The sequence below is a fragment of the Fopius arisanus genome, unplaced genomic scaffold (assembly GCF_000806365.1).
Source record: "Fopius arisanus strain USDA-PBARC FA_bdor unplaced genomic scaffold, ASM80636v1 scaffold00037, whole genome shotgun sequence".
NCBI classification, from domain to species: Eukaryota; Metazoa; Arthropoda; class Insecta; order Hymenoptera; family Braconidae; genus Fopius; species Fopius arisanus.
Genome location: NW_011887776.1, coordinates 1,136,345 through 1,156,053, shown reverse-complemented (window position 1 = coordinate 1,156,053; position 19,709 = coordinate 1,136,345). Strand labels below are relative to the sequence as shown.

The 19,709-nt window shown below is 37.9% G+C and overlaps 8 protein-coding genes across 11 annotated transcripts; 5 read left to right on the top strand and 3 right to left on the bottom strand.

The window, feature by feature from the left end:
- Positions 1 to 17: 17 nt before the first annotated feature.
- On the top strand, positions 18 to 5,185 carry LOC105266353 (probable ATP-dependent RNA helicase DHX35). Of its 3 annotated transcripts, XM_011304452.1 has the most exons (13): positions 18 to 293; positions 370 to 581; positions 2,281 to 2,460; positions 2,538 to 2,678; positions 2,753 to 2,915; positions 3,007 to 3,168; positions 3,235 to 3,381; positions 3,635 to 3,776; positions 3,911 to 4,197; positions 4,330 to 4,464; positions 4,555 to 4,635; positions 4,735 to 4,888; positions 4,982 to 5,185. In XM_011304452.1, the coding sequence occupies exons 1-13, from the start codon at positions 263 to 265 to the stop codon at positions 5,118 to 5,120; spliced, it is 1,974 nt and encodes a 657-aa protein (XP_011302754.1). In that variant the 5' UTR covers positions 18 to 262; the 3' UTR covers positions 5,121 to 5,185. The 3 variants fall into 3 exon arrangements, with proteins under 3 accessions (XP_011302754.1, XP_011302755.1, XP_011302752.1); XM_011304453.1 differs by having other exon boundaries at positions 517 to 581; positions 4,330 to 4,635; XM_011304450.1 differs by having other exon boundaries at positions 4,330 to 4,635.
- On the top strand, positions 575 to 2,159 carry Cpes (Ceramide phosphoethanolamine synthase). Its single transcript, XM_011304449.1, has one exon. The coding sequence runs from the start codon at positions 945 to 947 to the stop codon at positions 2,034 to 2,036; it is 1,092 nt and encodes a 363-aa protein (XP_011302751.1). The 5' UTR covers positions 575 to 944; the 3' UTR covers positions 2,037 to 2,159.
- Positions 5,186 to 5,266: 81 nt separating the features above from the next.
- On the top strand, positions 5,267 to 6,231 carry Pfdn2 (prefoldin 2). The gene is made up of 3 exons (XM_011304448.1): positions 5,267 to 5,463; positions 5,575 to 5,698; positions 5,870 to 6,231. Exons 1-3 carry the CDS (start codon positions 5,315 to 5,317, stop codon positions 6,053 to 6,055), a joined length of 459 nt encoding a protein of 152 aa, XP_011302750.1. The 5' UTR covers positions 5,267 to 5,314; the 3' UTR covers positions 6,056 to 6,231.
- A 455-nt stretch (positions 6,232 to 6,686) lies between these two features.
- SMC6 (Structural maintenance of chromosomes 6) lies at positions 6,687 to 11,125 on the top strand. Of its 2 annotated transcripts, none has more exons than XM_011304446.1 (2): positions 6,687 to 7,110; positions 7,196 to 11,125. In XM_011304446.1, the coding sequence occupies exons 1-2, from the start codon at positions 6,979 to 6,981 to the stop codon at positions 10,322 to 10,324; spliced, it is 3,261 nt and encodes a 1,086-aa protein (XP_011302748.1). In that variant the 5' UTR covers positions 6,687 to 6,978; the 3' UTR covers positions 10,325 to 11,125. The 2 variants fall into 2 exon arrangements, with proteins under 2 accessions (XP_011302748.1, XP_011302749.1); XM_011304447.1 differs by having other exon boundaries at positions 7,035 to 7,124.
- Positions 11,126 to 13,175: 2,050 nt separating this feature from the next.
- Positions 13,176 to 14,068, top strand: LOC105266347 (larval cuticle protein A3A). The gene is made up of 2 exons (XM_011304445.1): positions 13,176 to 13,285; positions 13,373 to 14,068. Exons 1-2 carry the CDS (start codon positions 13,208 to 13,210, stop codon positions 13,982 to 13,984), a joined length of 690 nt encoding a protein of 229 aa, XP_011302747.1. The 5' UTR covers positions 13,176 to 13,207; the 3' UTR covers positions 13,985 to 14,068.
- A 978-nt stretch (positions 14,069 to 15,046) lies between these two features.
- LOC105266346 (cuticle protein 21) lies at positions 15,047 to 15,947 on the bottom strand. The gene is made up of 2 exons (XM_011304444.1): positions 15,911 to 15,947; positions 15,047 to 15,832 (listed from the first exon to the last, which is right to left on the bottom strand). The coding sequence occupies exons 1-2, from the start codon at positions 15,920 to 15,922 to the stop codon at positions 15,119 to 15,121; spliced, it is 726 nt and encodes a 241-aa protein (XP_011302746.1). The 5' UTR covers positions 15,923 to 15,947; the 3' UTR covers positions 15,047 to 15,118.
- A 1,136-nt stretch (positions 15,948 to 17,083) lies between these two features.
- Positions 17,084 to 17,785, bottom strand: LOC105266345 (larval cuticle protein A3A). Its single transcript, XM_011304443.1, has 2 exons — positions 17,718 to 17,785; positions 17,084 to 17,591 (listed from the first exon to the last, which is right to left on the bottom strand). Exons 1-2 carry the CDS (start codon positions 17,727 to 17,729, stop codon positions 17,235 to 17,237), a joined length of 369 nt encoding a protein of 122 aa, XP_011302745.1. The 5' UTR covers positions 17,730 to 17,785; the 3' UTR covers positions 17,084 to 17,234.
- Positions 17,786 to 18,438: 653 nt separating this feature from the next.
- Positions 18,439 to 19,334, bottom strand: LOC105266344 (larval cuticle protein A2B). The gene is made up of 2 exons (XM_011304442.1): positions 19,251 to 19,334; positions 18,439 to 19,149 (listed from the first exon to the last, which is right to left on the bottom strand). The coding sequence occupies exons 1-2, from the start codon at positions 19,260 to 19,262 to the stop codon at positions 18,619 to 18,621; spliced, it is 543 nt and encodes a 180-aa protein (XP_011302744.1). The 5' UTR covers positions 19,263 to 19,334; the 3' UTR covers positions 18,439 to 18,618.
- Positions 19,335 to 19,709: the final 375 nt, after the last annotated feature.

Sequence of the window (19,709 nt, the reverse complement as noted above, 5' to 3'; positions counted from 1 at the left end):
CCCATTGGCTGTGGCGCCCTCCCTCTCTTGGGGTGCAGCACTACGATGTCGTTGGGGTCACTCAAACCCCCAAAACTGAGCCTCTACTTTAGTCAATCCTCTTTGGCTCCAAGCATCATAACAACATCTGGAAAAAAAGAATAGAATTTAAAGAATTTTTATGGATAACGTGCAATGTGCCTGAGCCCTTTTAATACTGGATTCATTGAACGTAGATGTATTGGGAGACAATAATAACAGCCAGCAAGACCTCTGCTAATCAATGTTTTCTAAAGTGAAATTCATTGCCCTAGGTGAGTTGTCTATTAGTTTAAGGTTATCATTCAATCAGTCCAATTGTATAGTACTCTATAACCTGTCTATTCAAAGGGGATTCATGGCGTGAGGACAAAGCTGATATCGATGCCCACTCGTCAACGCAATTCATTTACAATGCTCATCAGTCATTAGCCATTGATCTTCAGCGTCAACGTTTACCCATATACAAAAGCCGTAACAGCATCATTTATCTTTTAGAGAAATTTCAAACTCTCGTACTCATCGGTGAGACAGGATGTGGAAAGAGCACTCAGGTGCCTCAGGTAATTACTTCCTCAAAGAATCAATCAATAAAAGGAGATAAGGTAAAAAACTTGAATGCTGCCAGGAATATGTAATTGAACATGAATACGCAAGACCGTTCAACACCGTACACGATCAATCAAGAATTCACATTTGTTCTTTTATCTATCGCCACCGAGATAAATGAGTAATTTTTGTCTTTTCTTTTTTGTTCTTTTTTTTTTTCTTTTAAGGCGGGTAATAATATTTTTTTTTGAAACGATAAGATATTGAATGTTCAATTGATTGAGTGAGAGTGAGAGAGAAATGCAATGATGTAAGTGGATCATTTTGGTGGATGATACCATATTTAAATAACTAATTGAATAATATATTAAATAAAAATGGGCTTCGCTCATTCTGATAAACGACAGTGGATAATCGCAGTGATAATATACATTTTATTTTGTGGTGTAATGGATCTGAGATTACATTATCGAATGCGAAATTATGGTGTACGAGTGATAAATAATAACAATGGGAGTGAAACCAACTATTTATCAGACATTATTCCGTGCGATTTGGATCCACTGTGTGTTGTTACGATAAAAGGACTTACATTAGATTATATAAACTTCTATATTCTTGGCCCATTGGCTGGACTAACTGAAAAACTAATGAGATTGAGTGAGAGCACGTGGATATCGCCCAATCTGATAAGCATAACTCACGTGTTTGTTGCTGTATGTGCTGGACAATTGATTAGTAGAAAATCATTGATGCATCGCAGATTTGGTGTATTAGCGTTTCAAATTCGATCATGGCTCGATGATTTGGATGGTTTTGTTGCTAGAAAGATACATCATGTTTATGGTGAACATTCCGATGTTGGTAGTACAGGATACTTCGTTGATGCCATCTGTGATACACTAGGAACAGCTGCGCTTTTAATTGGAATATTCATTTATTTGAAAAATAATATGCCAAAATATTCTGGTTACATGAAATTGGAGCCTATCGTGCCTGTCGCTGGTAGCCAAATAGGTTCTTGTGTTGTTCAGAAGAAAAAAATTCGTCATATCAGAGTTATACCGACTATTCTTCTTATTACTGGAGAATTAATCATCTCCAGTGCTTTATGGAATCGTTATATTGATCTTTATCAAAATCTCTTGGAATCAGACAACCTTAATTTATCCATGACGCAGCAAGAGTTATTTAATAAGCAATCTGAAGTTTTACGTCAGAATTCATTATTAATTACCACAACTCTTTGGCGCCTCATTAATCCCCACGCATTAACCGATTATATTTTAGCTGCAATATTTATTGATCGTTTGTGGTCATATATGCATTCCATCCGGTGGATTGGATATATTTTTATATTCGTGGTAGTTTATTATACAGAGTTTCAGTATATGCAAAGTAGCAGATACATAATGGATGTTGGAGCTCTAGTTGTTTCGGAAATTAACGCAAATAGTACTGTGTCTTAATACTATTCATTTTCAACTGTATAGAATATTTATGTAAAAATTATATATTACTACATGTAATGAGATATATGTTTTTGTACGCATATAATCTTCATTTTTGAATATATCCTTAATTTTTCCATACACCGATCTCTACAATTTCTTTATTTGTTCATTAAAAGCGTTCTCAAAATATCCCCTTATTTTTATTGTCTACTTTTTTTTTTTCCATTTTTATGCAATTCCACATGTTATCCTGGCATAGTATTTACTGGAGGCAGGCTGGTGTAAAGATGGAAAAATCATTGGGATAACGGAACCGAGAAGAGTTGCTGCCACATCTCTTGCCAGTCGAGTTGCTGATGAACGCGGATGTATATTAGGGACTGACGTTGGCTACTCTATACGTTTCGATGACTCCACCGATAATAATACAAAAATCAAGGTTGCTACACTCATCGCAATATTTTTTCCGCTTTTCTCCACTGGTATTAATCGATCAATTGGTTTTTGTTTATTCAGTACATGACTGAAGGAATACTGCTGCGAGAGATGATGGGAGATCCCTTGCTAACTAAATACTCGATTATTATTTTGGATGAAGTTCATGAACGCACTTTACTAACTGACATTATCATGGGCTTGCTGAAGAAAATTTTGAAGGTGGGCAGGAGGCAACTGTGGCAATTTACTGTAATGAAAATATTCTCTGACATGACTAAATATTATATTTCTAGAAACGTAAAAGTTTGCGCATCATTGTCTCATCTGCGACAGTAGATGCTGAAGAACTTCGGGATTTTTTTAACTCGAATACCAGAAAATATGGTGGCAAAGATAGTGCATGTATTTTAAGTGTTGAGGGGCGTTTGTATCCAGTGGATATATTTTATGTGACAGGTAATAACGACATTCTTGAAATGTTTATGTCGACAATATTTTGACTTTTCCTCATCACTTTATATTAATAATGATATTGTATCTCTTATAGATGCAGTCCCTGATTATGTGAAAGCTGTAGTGGAGACGGCTTTAAAGATCCATGAGACTGAGAAATCCGGGGATATTCTAGCATTTTTGACTGGAATGGATGAAGTTGATAGGGCAGTTTCGTTGCTCCACGAACATGGAAAACTTGTAAATGTGGAGAAACGTAAGTTCTCTGAGATGTATTGATACTTCGGTATAAATAACAATGATCTTTGTCAATATATTTCAGAGAAGATTATGCCTCTGGCTATGTATGGATCATTATCAAATGCCGATCAATTGAAAGTCTTTTGGAGAGCCCCAAAGGATACGAGAAAAATTATTGTCGCAACGAACATTGCTGAGACCTCGATTACCATCTCTAACGTAGCATATGGTAATTGAGAAATTAATGTTCATATATATGTCCTTTTTAGAGCATGGATAGAGTGAAAATTGAGAACTTTCTAAGTTGATAAATTTGTTATTGAAATTTACAATTGATAGATTAATACTGGATGTCAAATTGAAGACAAATATTTTCTCACTTCACTCAATATTGAAAAATCGACAACTTTTAGGCCGAAAATATTCACTTATCACATAATTTTCAACTTTATGTATAACAAGTTAATTGGACTTTGTTGCAGTCATTGATTGTGGTTTCGCAAAAATACCCTGGTTTGACATAGAGACCCATACGAATAGTCTTATTATTACCCCAATTTCAAAGGCATCAGCTGACCAAAGGGCTGGACGCGCTGGTCGGATTCAAGCCGGGAAAGCTTATAGGTATGGATGCACTACATACAATGAGATAAAATCTTGTGATAAAAAAATTTATTGTCTCAAGGGATATAGAATACACGACATGTATCTCTTGCTATTTAATTTTTTACACGTTATTATTTTACGAAAATTCGTAGGCTTTATACGGAGAAAGCCTACGAGGATTTGAGTCAATGTACACCACCACAAATGCAAAGATCAGATCTCGCACCAGCAATTCTCCAGTTGAAGGGGTTAGGCATTGACAATGTCCTGCGATTTAATTTTCCATCCGTACCACCGAGCAAAAATTTATTGGCTGGTTTTGAACTCCTTTATGCTCTTGGAGCAATTGATTATAATGGAGTATTAACGAACCCTGTAGGGATAACCATGGCTGAGGTGCCTCTAGAGCCGGTATTTGCGAGATGCTTAATTGCTTCAGGTAATTAATTAGTTAAAAAAAAAAAAAGAAAAAAAAAACATATTATCTTTAACCAAATGAAAGTCAACAAATTCATTCGTTTAAACTAAACTTTCTGAATTTCTTTTGACTATTTTGTTTTTCCATTTGTAGGAGAAATGAATTGCTCAGATGAAATAACAACTATCCTGTCCATGCTGCAAGTTGAAAATGTATTCATTCGGCCAGGTGGAGGGCAAGCATCGATAAACGCCCGAATTGCTCATCGTAAATTTGAAGTTGAAGAAGGTGATTTGTTAATGCTACTGAATATTTACACAGCATATGAGAAGAACAAATGTCACAGCTGGTGTCAAAAGCATTTTTTGAATTTTAAAGCGTTGAAACGTGCCTCGGAAATACGTACGCAAATGCGACGTCTAATGGAAATATTGAATATTCCATTAAATTCTTGTGAGGGTGAGTATTTCGGCAACAGTTTTGCTTTCCTTTTTTTTTTTTTTTCTTGTCTTCCCCCTCTTTACGTGAGATAGATGAAATAAATGAAATTATTTCTAGACGATGCAACACGCCTTTTAAAATGCATAACCGCTGGAATGTTTCCTAATGCTGCTTATCTCCACTATACCGGAGGCTATAAAACATTTAGAGGTAATGAAGATGTGCACATTCATCCAAACAGCTGTTTATACACCCTTCAACAACCGCAATGGTATGTATAGAATATGAATAATCTGTACTATAAGAAACGTCACCTTACATCTTTTTGAAGTTGAGCAATTATGCCTCATGTTTTTATTCACAGGGTGCTATTTTGTGAAATTGTACAGACGAATAAAATTTATATGCGCGAGCTGACAGTAATCCAATCTGAGTGGCTCTTAGACTTGGCTCCTCATTTTTATCAGCGTACAACTTTAAATAGTGCTTATACAAGAATATAGTAATTTATGAAATTACACCTAGATACTGAATTGTATAAATAAAAATCTTTGAACATAAACTCTCATTGTAGATATCTTGATATCTTGATGGCGCAAGATGGGTTCCCCCGCTCCCTCCCACTCTTTCATCACATCGTATACATATATATTCTGCCTAGGTTATATGTGCCGTTGACAAAGAATCAACTCCAAATATGGCAAGCGATAAAAAAATGGGAAAACCTTTGACAAAGGGTGGAAAGTCGAACGAAGAAATTCTTGCCGCTTTCCAGACACTTCGAAATGATCAGAGATTAATGGCCAGCAAATTGTCAGAGATGGAAATGGAGTTAAATGAGCATAAGTAAAGAAAACATTCAGCTAACCTAACTTTACCTGTCTTTTTTAGAATTGTTACCGAGTTAACTTTGATATTTTCGATTTTTACTATTCATTTATTTAATATATCATGTAGAATCGTCATTGATACACTGAAGACCGTCGATCCTAAAAGGAAATGCTACCGAATGATCGGAGGGGTTCTGTGTGAGCAAGTCGTCGTGGAAGTCCTACCAAATCTCATCACCAATAAGAAGCAGGTAAATTTTGAGGCCTAAAATTATTCTTTGACATTTTTGTGTTCGAATTGTAAAATTCTGGATATTCTGGATAATTTAGCCGTGCAGAGGTAGAAAAACTTCTTATTCAAAAATAATATCGATATACATTACATTGATTGTATTGATTAATTTTTTTTTAATTTCATTTAGCTGACTAAAGTAATCGCATCTCTCCATGAGCAACTGACGAGAAAAGGCACTGAAATTAACGAATTTAAAGAAAAGCACAATATAAGAATACGTGGAATAGACGAGTTGCAACGCTCAGAGGATGATTCGAAGGAGCCTAAGGAATCGAAAAGAAATGCACTAGTGGTCAACTCACTGGAGGCTTAATTTTTCAATTGATACTCTTCTATTAAACATATTTTCATTAAATTCAGTAACAATCACGTGGGTTATGTAATTGTAACTGAATTTAATGAATATTCTTCGAGATTTTTGCCTGTCTCTCGAAGTTGTTTTACTCTCTCGCATCATCTGATATTAAATAATAATGCATTTATTCATTTTGTGTATATTTTTATTTTCTTCCCGCTTTCCAGTTTGAATTACTTAAATATACAGCTATTACAAGATATATATCTGTCGATCGGTTTGGAGAAAATATTACTGTTATGAGCAAGCCTTCATCGCGTGATTTTTCCTCCATCTGAAAGTCAAAAATCTGCCTTCTTTACTGAAAATACTGGGAAACTGGATATTCCAATTTTGTTTATTCGTCAGGCAACACTCGATTACAACACATCGTAACTAATTAATATTTTTATCATTGCAGAAGATTTATATTAGGACGTGATTAATGAGTAACTATCGATACATCAATTATCATTTTCATAAAACATTCTCGCAAACGCATTTGAAAACGGGAATTTCATCAACATCTCAGTTAGGTTAGCGACCGCGGAGAGGCGCTCGAGGCGGCGCTAGTGTAATATGAAACTAGTTAAAACACCTGCACGCGAAAACAAACATGAACAAACAACGATCTGGCGGGAGCGGATCTACGTGATGATATCATTTTTCTTATCTTTTTCTGTTTTTTCCTTTCCTGTAATTTAATCCACCAAACGTGCAAGGAGCATCCACCGGTTCCAATGCAATCCAGGAATTCAGCGTATTTAACCGAGTTCAAGAACAATTAACCAATAATTCATGTTGGTCTAACCTTGGTGCCTTTCTGCTAACACATCTCTGTCTCATCGACATAAAAAAATTGTCGTGAAGAAGTTTGTGAATATTTCATAATCTAAATAATCATGAGTAGTCAGACAAATCAGAAGAAGAAACGCAAGAATCAACATTCGCTCGATGAGGAAGTTGGAAGGGCTAAACGGTCCAAAGATAAAGAATCTGGTGATGAGAGTTTATTGTTGGAATCATTACAAGGAGTAAGTAATCAATGGTAGGAATGATAAAAATTTTTTTGTCCCTAATTGTTGCTGACCTAATTGATATTTTCGATACTTTTTACAGAAAGCGACAGCCGGGAGGATCAAAAAGCTGGTTTTACGGAATTTCTTTTGTCACGATCATTTGGTTATGGAGTTCAATAAAAATGTCAATTTCATTGTTGGACGAAATGGCAGTGGTAAGAGTGCAATTTTGACAGCTATTACTATTGGTTTGGGTGGACGAGCGTCTACAACTGAGCGTGGAGATTCATTTAAAACCTTTATAAAGAGCGGAAAAGTATCATGTACCATTGAAATAACCCTGATCAATGAGGGTCCTAAAGCATATGAGCCTGAGATTTACGGAAAAGTTATAAAAGTAGTCCGCACTATATCAGAGACCTCTTCGAAAGTGATTATAAAAGGACAACGTGATAACCTTGTGTCTAAGAGAAAAGCCGATCTCCTTAAGATCACCAGCGCACTCAACATTCAAGTTGATAATCCTATATCAATCCTGAATCAGAACGCTGCAAAAAAATTTCTGATCCAACCCAAAGGCGATAGGATGTATGAATTATTCATGCAGGCGACACAACTGAATATTATTGGCAAAAATTATAAAGAGGCATTGCAGATAAGCAAAGAGACACAGACGAGAATGCAGGACACTCAGAGAGAATTGCAAAAAAATAAAAATGAGATAGAAGCGATTGAGGAGAAAATAAAGGCAATAGATAATCTGGAGTCAGTAAGGAAGAAGTATGAAGAATTGGAGTGTGAATGCCTGTGGGCGCGTGTCATTGCCCAGGAAGCACGTGTCAATGCAGCAGAAAAGGCATGTGTCAATGGTGAACGAACAGTCGAGGAGTTGGTAACCAATGCTGATCAGAATTACAATGGTAAAGCTGAGAAAATTGACGGTAAAATTGCTGAAATCACAGAGCACATCAGAGAATCTGAGAAAGAGGCGGCAACGTGTGAATCTGCTTGGGAGGAAATAAGAAATAAATACCAGGGAAAGAAGGATGGCTTGGCTGCTAAAGAGAGAGAGTATAAAGCCTGCAAACAGTCAATCAACAGAACTCTCAAAGACCTTGACACTATCAATACAGAAATTGTGCGATTGGAGCAACTTAACAGTCAGGCTTATAACGAGAAAGCTCAACTCGAACAACATAAAATTTCAGTTGAGGCAGAGCTGCGCGAGGTTGAACAGAGAATCAAAACCGCTCAGGTCGATCAAGTGCACATTAATTCTGATAAATTACGATTGGAGATGGAAGAGCGGGAGTACAGAGTGGACGTTAATCAGAAAGAGCATCAATTAGGCCAATTGCAAGCCCAACTTGGGAATTTATCTTTGAGCTCAAGTAATTCCTTAGACGTTTATGGTAGGGATATGATAAGACTATTAAAACGAATCGACGAGGAAAATAGACAGCAGCATTTTGAACAGAGACCACGTGGACCAATTGGTGCAGCAATTAAAATGAAGGACTCGTCATGGACTCCGATTGTTGAAAAAGCTATTGGTAATTTAATCAGTGGTTTTTGCGTTGATAATAGGGGAGATGCTCAGCTCCTTGGAAAGCTTATTCAGGAGGTGTACAGTGGGCAAAAATCACCTGAAATAATCTGCAGTAAATTCCTCGATCGAGTTCATGATGTTCGTAATAATAGCACGAGAACTGAGAGATATTGTAATGTCTTTGATATTATGGAGGTGTCTGACCCAGTTATCGCCAATTGTTTGATTGATCAACGTTCTCCAGAGTCTATTCTCTTGATTCCAACGAGTGATGAAGCTGCTGCGTTGCTCAAAGACCGTGAGAATGTTCCACAAAACTGCAAAATGGCTCTCACCAAGACGGGAGAAACATTCTATCCTGATCCAAATTATAGAACCTATTCGGGTTATATTTCCAATCCGAGGTATCTACAAGTATCCACTGCTCAGGTGGTACAGAGCCTCAAGAAGGAAATTAGAGAAATTCAAGAGGAATTCGATGAGTCGAAAAAACTACTGACTGCCAAATGTGAAGCGCTCCATCAAAGTAGAGTTGCAAGTAAGAATTTGTTCAAAAAAATCACGCAACTCCGTGGAATGTTGAATAAACTAAGTGCCAAGGCTGATGAACTGAAGGATAAACTGAGTGATAGGGTGCAAGATAATGGAGATAACCATTCTCATTTTATTTCACTGAGATCTGAGTATGAGCAGAGGTTGGAGCAATTGAGAATTGAGGAGCAACGGCTTGGAGATGAGGTGAAGGAACTGCAAGGGAAGATTAATGAAATCGAGACTGAATTAACACGTTGTCGTGAGAAAGCTAATGATGTCGATGAGTTGATAAATCCTCTCAAGATGCGAATACGAAAGCTGGAGGAGGAGAAGAGACAGTGTCAGATACAGATGAAAGAGGCCAATAATAGAATTCTCAGTGCTCGTCATTCTCTTGAACAGGCTGTTGCTGAAAAAGAATATCAAAAAGGTACACTTCAAGTTTTCCTCGATCACGCTGAAGGACACTCGAGGAGAATTGAGACTAGTCGAACTGAAGAAGAGATCAACGAGGAAATGAAAAAAAGGACAGCCCGTATTGCCCTAGTGGAGACCAAGTATGGCACCAGGGATGTACTCTACGAGCAGTTGGAAATTAAGAAGACAAGATATTTGGAGGTGGAACAGGTTCTTGATGTCTTATTGGCGGCCAATGATCAGCATCTGCAGAGAGTTGAGAATAGGAGGAAAGAGTACAAAGACATGAGATCGGAAATGGGAGAGAGAGTGCAAAATGCTTTCAGCGCTATTCTTATACTCAGGGGATATAAGGGATCCTTAATAATCAATTATGTTGATAAAACTCTCGATCTAAGTGTAATTCCACAGAACACCACTGGACGAGACCGTAATGAAACCATCACTTTGTCAGGTGGTGAAAGATCCTACTCTACTGTTGCCTTTGTCCTTGCACTCTGGGAGTGTACTGCTGTTCCATTTTACTTTCTCGATGAATTCGATGTTTTCATGGATAAAGTCAATCGTCGTATAATTATGGAAATTTTGCTATTGCACACTCGCGATCATCCGGAGTGTCAGTTTGGGTTTTTCACTCCATTAGATGCATCCATCGTCAGATCTAGTGATTCCTTGACGATTCATCAATTGGAGGCTCCAGAACGTCAGCTTACACAGAATAACCGCTAAAATGACCACCTATTCAGGCAAATTCCTTCTTTTTATTTTCCACTTAACTCTGATCGTTTATTTTTATTTTTATTTTTTTTCTAATATTTCAAGATTTTTTCAACAAATTAAAGCTCTTAAAATACCATTATTCCGGTAGTTACATGAATTTTGGTGATTCCACGTATCGTGTTTTTTTGTTTTTTGTTTTTTCCCCCTTTCTTCCACGTTTAATAGAACTTATGGGAAAAGTATTTCATAATATTTATTATAATGGCGTTACTAAAATTCACCGAGTACAAAATATTTACGCGATATATTATTGCACTTATTAAATCTCTCCTAATAATAACGATTCATGGGTCTCGAGAACGTGAGCTGATGCAAAATTACCGATGTAATCGAAAATTGTTCAATCCAAGTCTCTCTAGGTTTTGTTTTTTTTTTTTATTCCTTACTAATATCTCTTGTTTATCGTTTCCCCTTGCCCGAAAAAGTTTCGTCCGAACAGTATTTATTAATATTGAAAATTTAATTTTTGTGTGTCAGTAGAGAATTTAAGTTTGTTCATCGATTACATTCTTGTTACGGGTTATTTGGAGGGGGGTGATTTCGAATACAGCAAAAGAAGGATATTGATAGCATTTGTCGCAACAAAAATTACGAATATCCGAGAGAATTAATGAATAGATAATAAAAGAAGAAAAAAAAATATATATATATATATATATGTATGTATATATATATATAACAGTGGCGGGAGGGCCCCACATATTCCATGTTACAATGTAGTCAACATTTATTTTTTTATAAGAGAAATTACCAAACTTCAAATAATAAAGACTATTCACAAGAAATGGCTATCACTATTTCCATCCAAGTTTGCATCCCATTCTCCACATTTGTCGAAGGAAGCGTCATAAGTAGATCAAGGCCCAGCACTTGCTGGTAAGACGGTAAGACGTAACACGTTCAGATGTTATGTATATATATCCCGATATTTTATATGGTGCGTGGCGAGGCGTGGTTGTAATTAGGTAACTGTTCGAGACATTGAGAGAAAGTACTCTGGAATGCTGGACGAAATCTTGAAGGCCACTAGTGCCAAAAATTTGTAATCGTTGAGAAATTACTCCAGAGATTGTACTGTCTAGACGTGTTGCTGTCTCGATCACTATAATTATTTCCCGGTCTAATCTGCAATTATCTCAATTCTCAACTGATGAGGATCATCGATTTCATCCTTTCTTTTTTCAAATATTTGACATGATTTTTTACTGTGTTTCAAGGGGGTGAAAGTTATGGGCAATCTTTGCTAGGGCAATGACAGATAATCCACGTACCTCCGATTGCGCTGCAATGAATTTTACATTTTTATTTGTAGATGAGATCGAACAAGTGATGTGGATTTACCAAAGAATTTTCACTTTATATACGCATGGTGAATACAGTACACTGGGAGTCAAGTTGTTGAGAGGGTTGGGGAGGGATTAATGGACAAAACGATTTGAGAAACGTGCTATCTGCTTCCGAAATGACTCCAGGACCCGTCCAGGATGCGTGCCACGTGTTCCAATAAATATGGGCTAAGCCGTGCCCCTGCCTCAATTACACAATAATTCATTCGATATCCAAATTTCAATTTTCTAAATTATCACCAGCCATCAATCCATTTACTTAACAGGTCATTTAGCAATTCCCCTGGAATTTCACTCGGTTGAGCATGTAGAGTTTAAAAAAAATCTCTTCAAGGAGAGATTTTGAATTACGTGTTCAATATTTATTCAATATTTTCTATAACAACACCATAGGAATTAACAAGTGGAACTTATAATTGGGTTGGTCTATATTATATTTTATTTTTCAACTCTAGATTTGCTCGAATCTTAAATTGCCTCTTTGGCATATCTATCAGACTCTCGGTACTTTTAGAAAAAAAAAAAAAAAACATGTTCCATAAAAAAAAATATTCCTCTTATGATGACGTCACGTCTACTACACTCAATACATTCTGTGGAATATATAATTATTTTATATTGTATTATTTGTTTCATCATTAAAATATGTCGATCCGTGAAATAATGTGGACTTTATTGGTCCGGTGGGTAAAAATGAAAAAGAGTGTGAGATAAAAATTCTCTGTAACAAGGTACAACGAGGTTCCTTAGTCGGTAAGGATCCGGCATCGCAATTCATGGCCATCAGGAATTCAGGGGAACAAGGCTGCCCTCACGACTCATACGTGGTAATGCTAATTGGCTACCACTCTCAAAATGAGATAAATGAATGCAAAGATATACCTAATGAAGGAATATAGAGTGATATGAATAGCCGATTGAAATTATCCCGAGTTGATGCTTCCTTCGATTTAAATGAATAGGTATGGAGAATACTTAATGAGCCAACTGGAGGCGTGAGACTCTTGAATAACGACATTTTCCACGAAAGCAATAGTCATTGATACATAAATTTCACCGTGAATTAAAAAATCGTAAACGCTGCTGATATTGTAGGCTCTTATTTTTGAAATGGTATCCAATGATTGCTCGTATCGTGAAGTCTTATGCCAGCGGATGCATTGTCCTGATGCTGTCGGCCGGGCACTAAATTTCGATGTGTGGCATGTAATGAAAGTCCCTGGAACGTCATGACGATAAAAGGTATTCCAACGACCTTCGAGGGATACCTTTACCCCGGGTTGGAGATTGTAGATTGGAGATTGGCTGGAGACTGGTTAAAAAGCGTGGCCGGTACAGTGCATCCGGCCAAGTTCAAGAGCGGTTTCCGCCTATCGTTTTTCGGTTGTGGGAAAGTCTTTACGAGGCATCTGTAGGAGGGTGTATGTGGAGGGGGTTGGCCGCATGGTGGTCAGTTACAGTTTGGCTTGAGTATAAAAGCCACTGCATGATCAACAGACGACATCACAAAACCAAGTCGATTCATACCGAATCCAACAAAATCTATTCAGCAATGGTGTTCAAGGTATGTAAATAGGAGGGAGGAGGATCAATCATTTTTTTCACTACGATAATAATAATTTTGATAATTATGTCTCAATTGTTGATATAGTTTGTCAGTCTCTTCGCCGTGATGGCAGTAGCTAACGCTGGTTTTATCCCAGCAACACCACTGGCCTATGCTGCAGCGCCAATAGCCAAAGTTGCTGCTGCACCACTTATCACCAAAACCATTGACGCCGAATACGATCCTCACCCCCAATACAGCTATGCCTACGATGTCCAGGACTCACTGACCGGTGACTTTAAGAATCAGCATGAAACTCGTGATGGAGACCTTGTCCAGGGTAGCTACTCTCTCCTCGAGGCAGATGGCACACGTCGCACTGTTGACTACACCGCTGATCCTATCAATGGATTCAACGCCGTTGTCCGCAAGGAACCAGCCGCTGTCGCTGTTAAAGCCGCACCAATTGCCGCTGCACCATTAGCGTACGCACAGCCAGCTTACACCAAATTGGCCACCCCAATAGCACATGCTCCAATTGCTTATACCGCACCACTTGCCAAGATCGCTACACCCCTCGCATATGCTGCCCCCGCTGCATATACCAAGGTAGCCTCTGCTCCCCTTGGATATGCTCCAGGACACTTTGCATACTCAGCACCGGCTGCATACGCTGCTGCACCAGTACATGCTGCACTTCCCGCATACCTCCACTGATTCTAGCTACCTCTGCCACTGCCATTATTAATATTTATTCCCCTAAATTTTCTCAGCAAATGAATAAATGATTTTTCAAAAATATTTCATTTCAACTGTTTTCAATATTTTCATTATTTCATCCTTCGATGGAAAATTAATAGTGAGTTAGCCGACGTACAACCATTAGCCGCGTTCGCTAATGGTCATTCGAAGAAAGAAGAATTATACAATTATTATAATGATAATACAATGTATTCGCTGAATCCATCATGCAGTATCCATCATACATTTTTTTTTTAATATAAGGGAATTTAATACAACATTATACATAGCGCTATGTAGCACTGATCTGCCGTATGCGAAGATTCGACCTCAAGAGCCCTGTTTATACAGTGAAAGTATTCATGTGGTTGTGAATTCGCCCTATGGTTTCCATTTTTTTCTCAATCTCTTTCTGTTGCTGCAAATTTTGGGAACGGGGCCTTTCTGTACAATCGTTATGCGTCCGTTGCATTACAAATTGTCTACCACATCTGCTACGGCATTGCAATTCGATTGGAGGCACTGCATACACAATGCACGATATTTTGCTTTTGCTTAGGTGGTTACCTATAAATACGCGAAAAAAAAAAAATCAAAAACCATGATTTCAGTAGCCGCTGAGGATGCAGATCGTCCGCTGGAATAATAGTCTTATGGACAGCCACTGGTGCTGGATATCTACAAGCTAGGGGCACCGGAGTGGTTATTTATCGAAAGTAGTAAAAAATTATAAAATTTCAAGGATTAAATATCTTGCAATGAATTTGGCGCTCGCATTGAACCGACCGCAATTGTTTCGTAAACGACTTATCACTCAGGTTGTTCTTCACGTTTACGTAACAAATCCAGTGATTAACAATGATTTTTATTTAGGAATAGCTATGGAAAAATGCACTTTTCCATGTACTATTTAAGTTTCATGATTTCTTGAATGAAATAATTCTTGAAATGATTCTGAAATAGAGGACAGAGAAATGCGATTAGAATATGATTTATGACAAAATGTGGTATAGCATGGCTGAGAGAATGAAGCCGGGATAGGCCTATAGATGTTTATTCAAGTATAAGAAAAATCACAAAATAATTATGAATCATGACAGATGAACGAGTTCACAGATAAGTTTGGGCGTATGTGACACCAGCAACAGGAGCAGTGAAAGCAACCGGTGAAGAGTAGGCGGCGTTGTAAGTGGGATAGGCCCGATATTGAAGTGTATTTACAAGATTGGTAGCAATGGCTCTGACTGGCAGACCATCTGAATTTCGTAATTCAATTTCATTTCGTTCATTTTTCTGATTGCGTTGATTCACTCCATGGATGAATTTCTGCGGTGGCTGTGTGATGGGACCAGATCGCGCCTCAATCACCTCGACATCCGCATCAGGCCCAGTAGCCGGTATCTCAGGTGGATGAATTCTATTTGGAGCACCGGCTCCTGGAATAACTGATGACCCTCCAATACCGGCCACTGATAGAGCGGGCGCAGCGAATGCTGCCAATGCCGGCTCTTTACTAACAATCGCGTTAAATCCATTGACAGGATCAGCGGTATAATCAACAATCCTTCTTGTTCCATCGGCCTCAATTAAACTGTAGCTTCCCTGTACTATATCACCATGTCTGGTCTCATATTGTGCCTTTGAGTCGCCAGTCAGGGTGTCCTGAACGTCATAAGCAAAGCTGTATTGAGGCGCAGCATCAAAGTCTTCCAGTCTCTCAGGGACAGGTGGATCAACAGCTGGATCAACAGCTGGATCAACAGCAGGAACCAGAGGCACCAGAGCACTCCTTACAATGCCAACTACCGTCAGCACCACAATAAACTGCAAAATCAATGGTTTATACCACGAATAAATTAATCATTGATTAATCATCAATCGATGCTCAATCATTCACCTTACCTTGTAAGCCATGTTTTGTTCGCTTTTTGATCACCAGAAGCACTGATGGCTTAGGCTGAAATTCGCCGTGCTTATATACATCAGGATGCTACCAACACGAAGAGTAACTATTTCGTCCATCGCAGCACTTCTCCCACCCTAATTTCGAATTGAACGTGTGACCTCCTCATAACTAAATTTCTTCATATCAGTTTGATTGTACTAACTTACGTACCTGGTGTCGTGCAATAACCTTTCTGTACTGAAGTATGTATGCATTGAACTTTTCTATTGAGAAAAGAAATAATGAGAATTATTTTTCTAATTTTTGTCCTTGAATTGCCATTATCGGATGAATGTACTGGGCCCTTTTTTGATAATTAATCAAATATGAAATGTTTCATGAAATTGCTGAATAATATCCGAAAGAAAATTACGTCACAAATAATGGATGATAACTTATGCGAGACAGCTCGTCACGTACCCCATGGATATTGAGGTAAAGCAAAGACCTTGAGGCCATTGGCCACAAGTTTCTATCAGTTCCATCATAATGACATCATCAGTACAATAGGGAATACTGTACGAAAATTCTGCACGAAAATTCTGCATAATAGCAAATTCGCGAGAGCATTCACAAATTTAGCCATATCTATTGTGAAAGACTGAATATAAATTTCGAAGGGATATTATAATTCAATAAGTGATGAATTTCATTCCCAATGCGAGAGTGAAATAGTGTATATAGCGAATGAATTTATTTATTATTGATGATTAATAATATGATATGACATGTTTTACTAGGAGATTCCTATATTCAATATCAACGGCTTGCATTTGCTACGAAACTGACTAATTTTAATGCCACTCTGCAATTGAGTATTGTCCAAGTTTTTTTTTTTTTTTCTCTTGGAAAAATTTGTGGCAATTCTCAGCACGATCGAGAGGACAAGCGTGATGTGTGGTAAGACTTGGCAAACCGCTGCTCAATTGGCTTGAAATGAATTCGTGCGATTGAAGGAATAAATTGAAGAACAAAATAAAATGTCATGTGATATTTATTTCATGTGACTTAATAATCGCCTAAGTTAAAAAAATATATATCGTTCAACTTCTAGTTGATATTTTCGGAGAGAAAATTTGTTTTTCACGACGAAAGAGTTAGAGAGCGGTTTGAGTTTCTCGTTAAAAATGTTTATTCAGATCAATATTCATATGATAGATACAATTTTTGAGCGGTGCAAGATAAAAAAACAATGGGAGTCGTTGATATGAAAATAAACTTGTTCGTCTTTTACTATGTACATTGCTAAGACTAGTCAATGAGTAATCTACGAAATTTCATTCAAAATTTGAAAGGTAGAGCTGCAACTGCATGAACGGCGGGTTCCCTGTGCACAACGGCATTGAAGCCGTTGATGGGGTCAGCTGTGTACTCGACGATTCGTCTTGTTCCATCCGCTTCGATGAGGCTGTAGCTTCCGCTAACAACATCCCCATTTCTCATTTCATGCTGCGCTTTGGAATCACCGGTTAATACGTCCTGCACATCGTAAGCATAAGTGTACTGCGGATGTGGATCATATTCGTGGACAGGTTTTAAAACTGATGCCACTGAAGCTGCTGGTGCAAGGGCTACAGGTGCTGCATGAAGTAATTCACGTGAAAGTAAAGTTGCGAAGAATCCAATGACAAGCATCATCTGGAGAGACGAAAATCAGCATCAAATAATATTTGTACTTGTGTGGAAATAATTTAAAGCTATCTCTATTTCAATAAAAACTAACTAATGATGATAAATAGCTATTCCAATTGTGGCGATGCTCACCTTAGCAATCATATTGATCACGATAATTCCAGATAAATGGCAGCAACTTTTTCAACTGACTCAACGAGTAAACTGATGGTATGGTGGAACATTACCTTGGTATTTATAGGAAGCAACAATAGTATCACAAAGTGAAGAGACACGTGCAACATTATATGGGTAGCATCCATCCTACTTGCATGATAAAGAGTTTGCTTGAACGTACGTGATGTGATGGGCTGTCCGGAAAAGTTTCGCTTGCTCCAATTTACGTGATCGCAGCGGTGCTTTCCCTTTTTTTCTTATACCACGACCGAAAATTTTACTTCTCGGTCATTACAAACCATTACGAGGCTACGAATAATTGAATGATATTGGAGATCGGTATTATTACCATATATTAAAAAAAAAATAATATATCACTTTTGAAATAATCTCTAAAAATGTTTTACAAGTGTTTGGCAATACTCAATACGACTGATCGAATCGGGGCAAATTAATAGTTTTTCGCATATTCCATACGCGCATCAGATCTGTTAAAAGGAGGACGAGCGTAGTAACCTTGATCTTGAGATGAGCAACATCCCACCTCCTTATTTCAAGATCTGAAAAAGAATCAACGTCTTGCATAATACTGGAATATCCACTGAGGTTGTCGACTCATCCTCTCATTACTCCATCATTCAGTTGTATACAAATGAATATTGTATACATATTGTTGTGTGAAATTACAGCAGCTATGTGATATTTACAAGTTTTTATTGAAATATATTGGATACAAAAACTCGCTGAAACAGTTTGGTAAAATAACGTATAAATAACGATGATTCATATCGAGTGATCGATTGATTACGCGTAACATCATAAGATCCATGAAAAAATGTGATGTCCAGCGATGGTGAATTTACTGAATGGATTTGGCCTAGTGAATGAAATGGGAGTAGGGACCTGGTGCAGCATAGCCCAAGGGTTTAGTGACAATTGAAGCTGGTGCATAGGCAAGTGGTAGTGGTGATGGTGGTGGTGCAACTATTGATGCAGCTTTAGTGATTGCTGGTTCTTTGTGAACAACTGCGTTGAATCCGTTGTGTGGATCAGCGGTGTATTCGACAATACGACGGGTGCCATCGGCTTCGATAAAACTGTAACTTCCCTCAACAACGTCACCATTCCTACTTTCGTGCTGCTGCTTGTTGTCTCCGGTTATCGAGTCCTGGACATCGTAGGCATAGCTGTATTGTGGATTTGGATCGTATTCTTCGTCAATGTGCTTGGTGAGGAGAGGAGTTGCAACTGCTGGGACTTTAGCAACCGCTGGAGTGGCATAGGCCACTGGTGACACCACTTTAGTTACTGGGGCTGCATAACCCAGTGGCTGGGGTGCGTGGTAATAGTGACCGCTCAGAACATCTCCAGCGCTCGCTGTCGCCACAATTGCACACAGAACTGCAAGCTAAGACAAAAGTAATACAAATATTTATTAATAATTACGGTGAATTAATATCCTTTCAATATCGCCAATTTATTGAATTTAATTAATTGAAGTGTATATACCTTGAGTGCCATTATTATTGGTTTACAAGTCTTGACAAGGAATGAGCTACATCGATGTATCCCGCATCATTTATACACCACGACTTAAACCCCACCACTTTTTAATGCGTCTTGATGGTCCATTCAACTAATGGGGACGAAAGGTTCGAAAATTCGAAACAGCGGGGCACGTACACGCAACGAAATTATGCAACCTATCGTTTGGCTGACGGTCATCTCGCTCTTATTATACCAACAATTAAGATCCTTTGATAGATGCATTGTGTTATTGATTTTTCTCCTTGTTCGGCATTTATTACATTTCACGAAATACATTGATAAGAGTATAGTCGACGCCATTTTATACTTGTGATCGAATAGTCATAGCACTAGGAATGAGCGGGATAAGTTTCACTCAAACTTTGAATAACTTAACTGAGAGAATGGTTTATGGCTTCTATGTCGAATGGCTTGAATGAT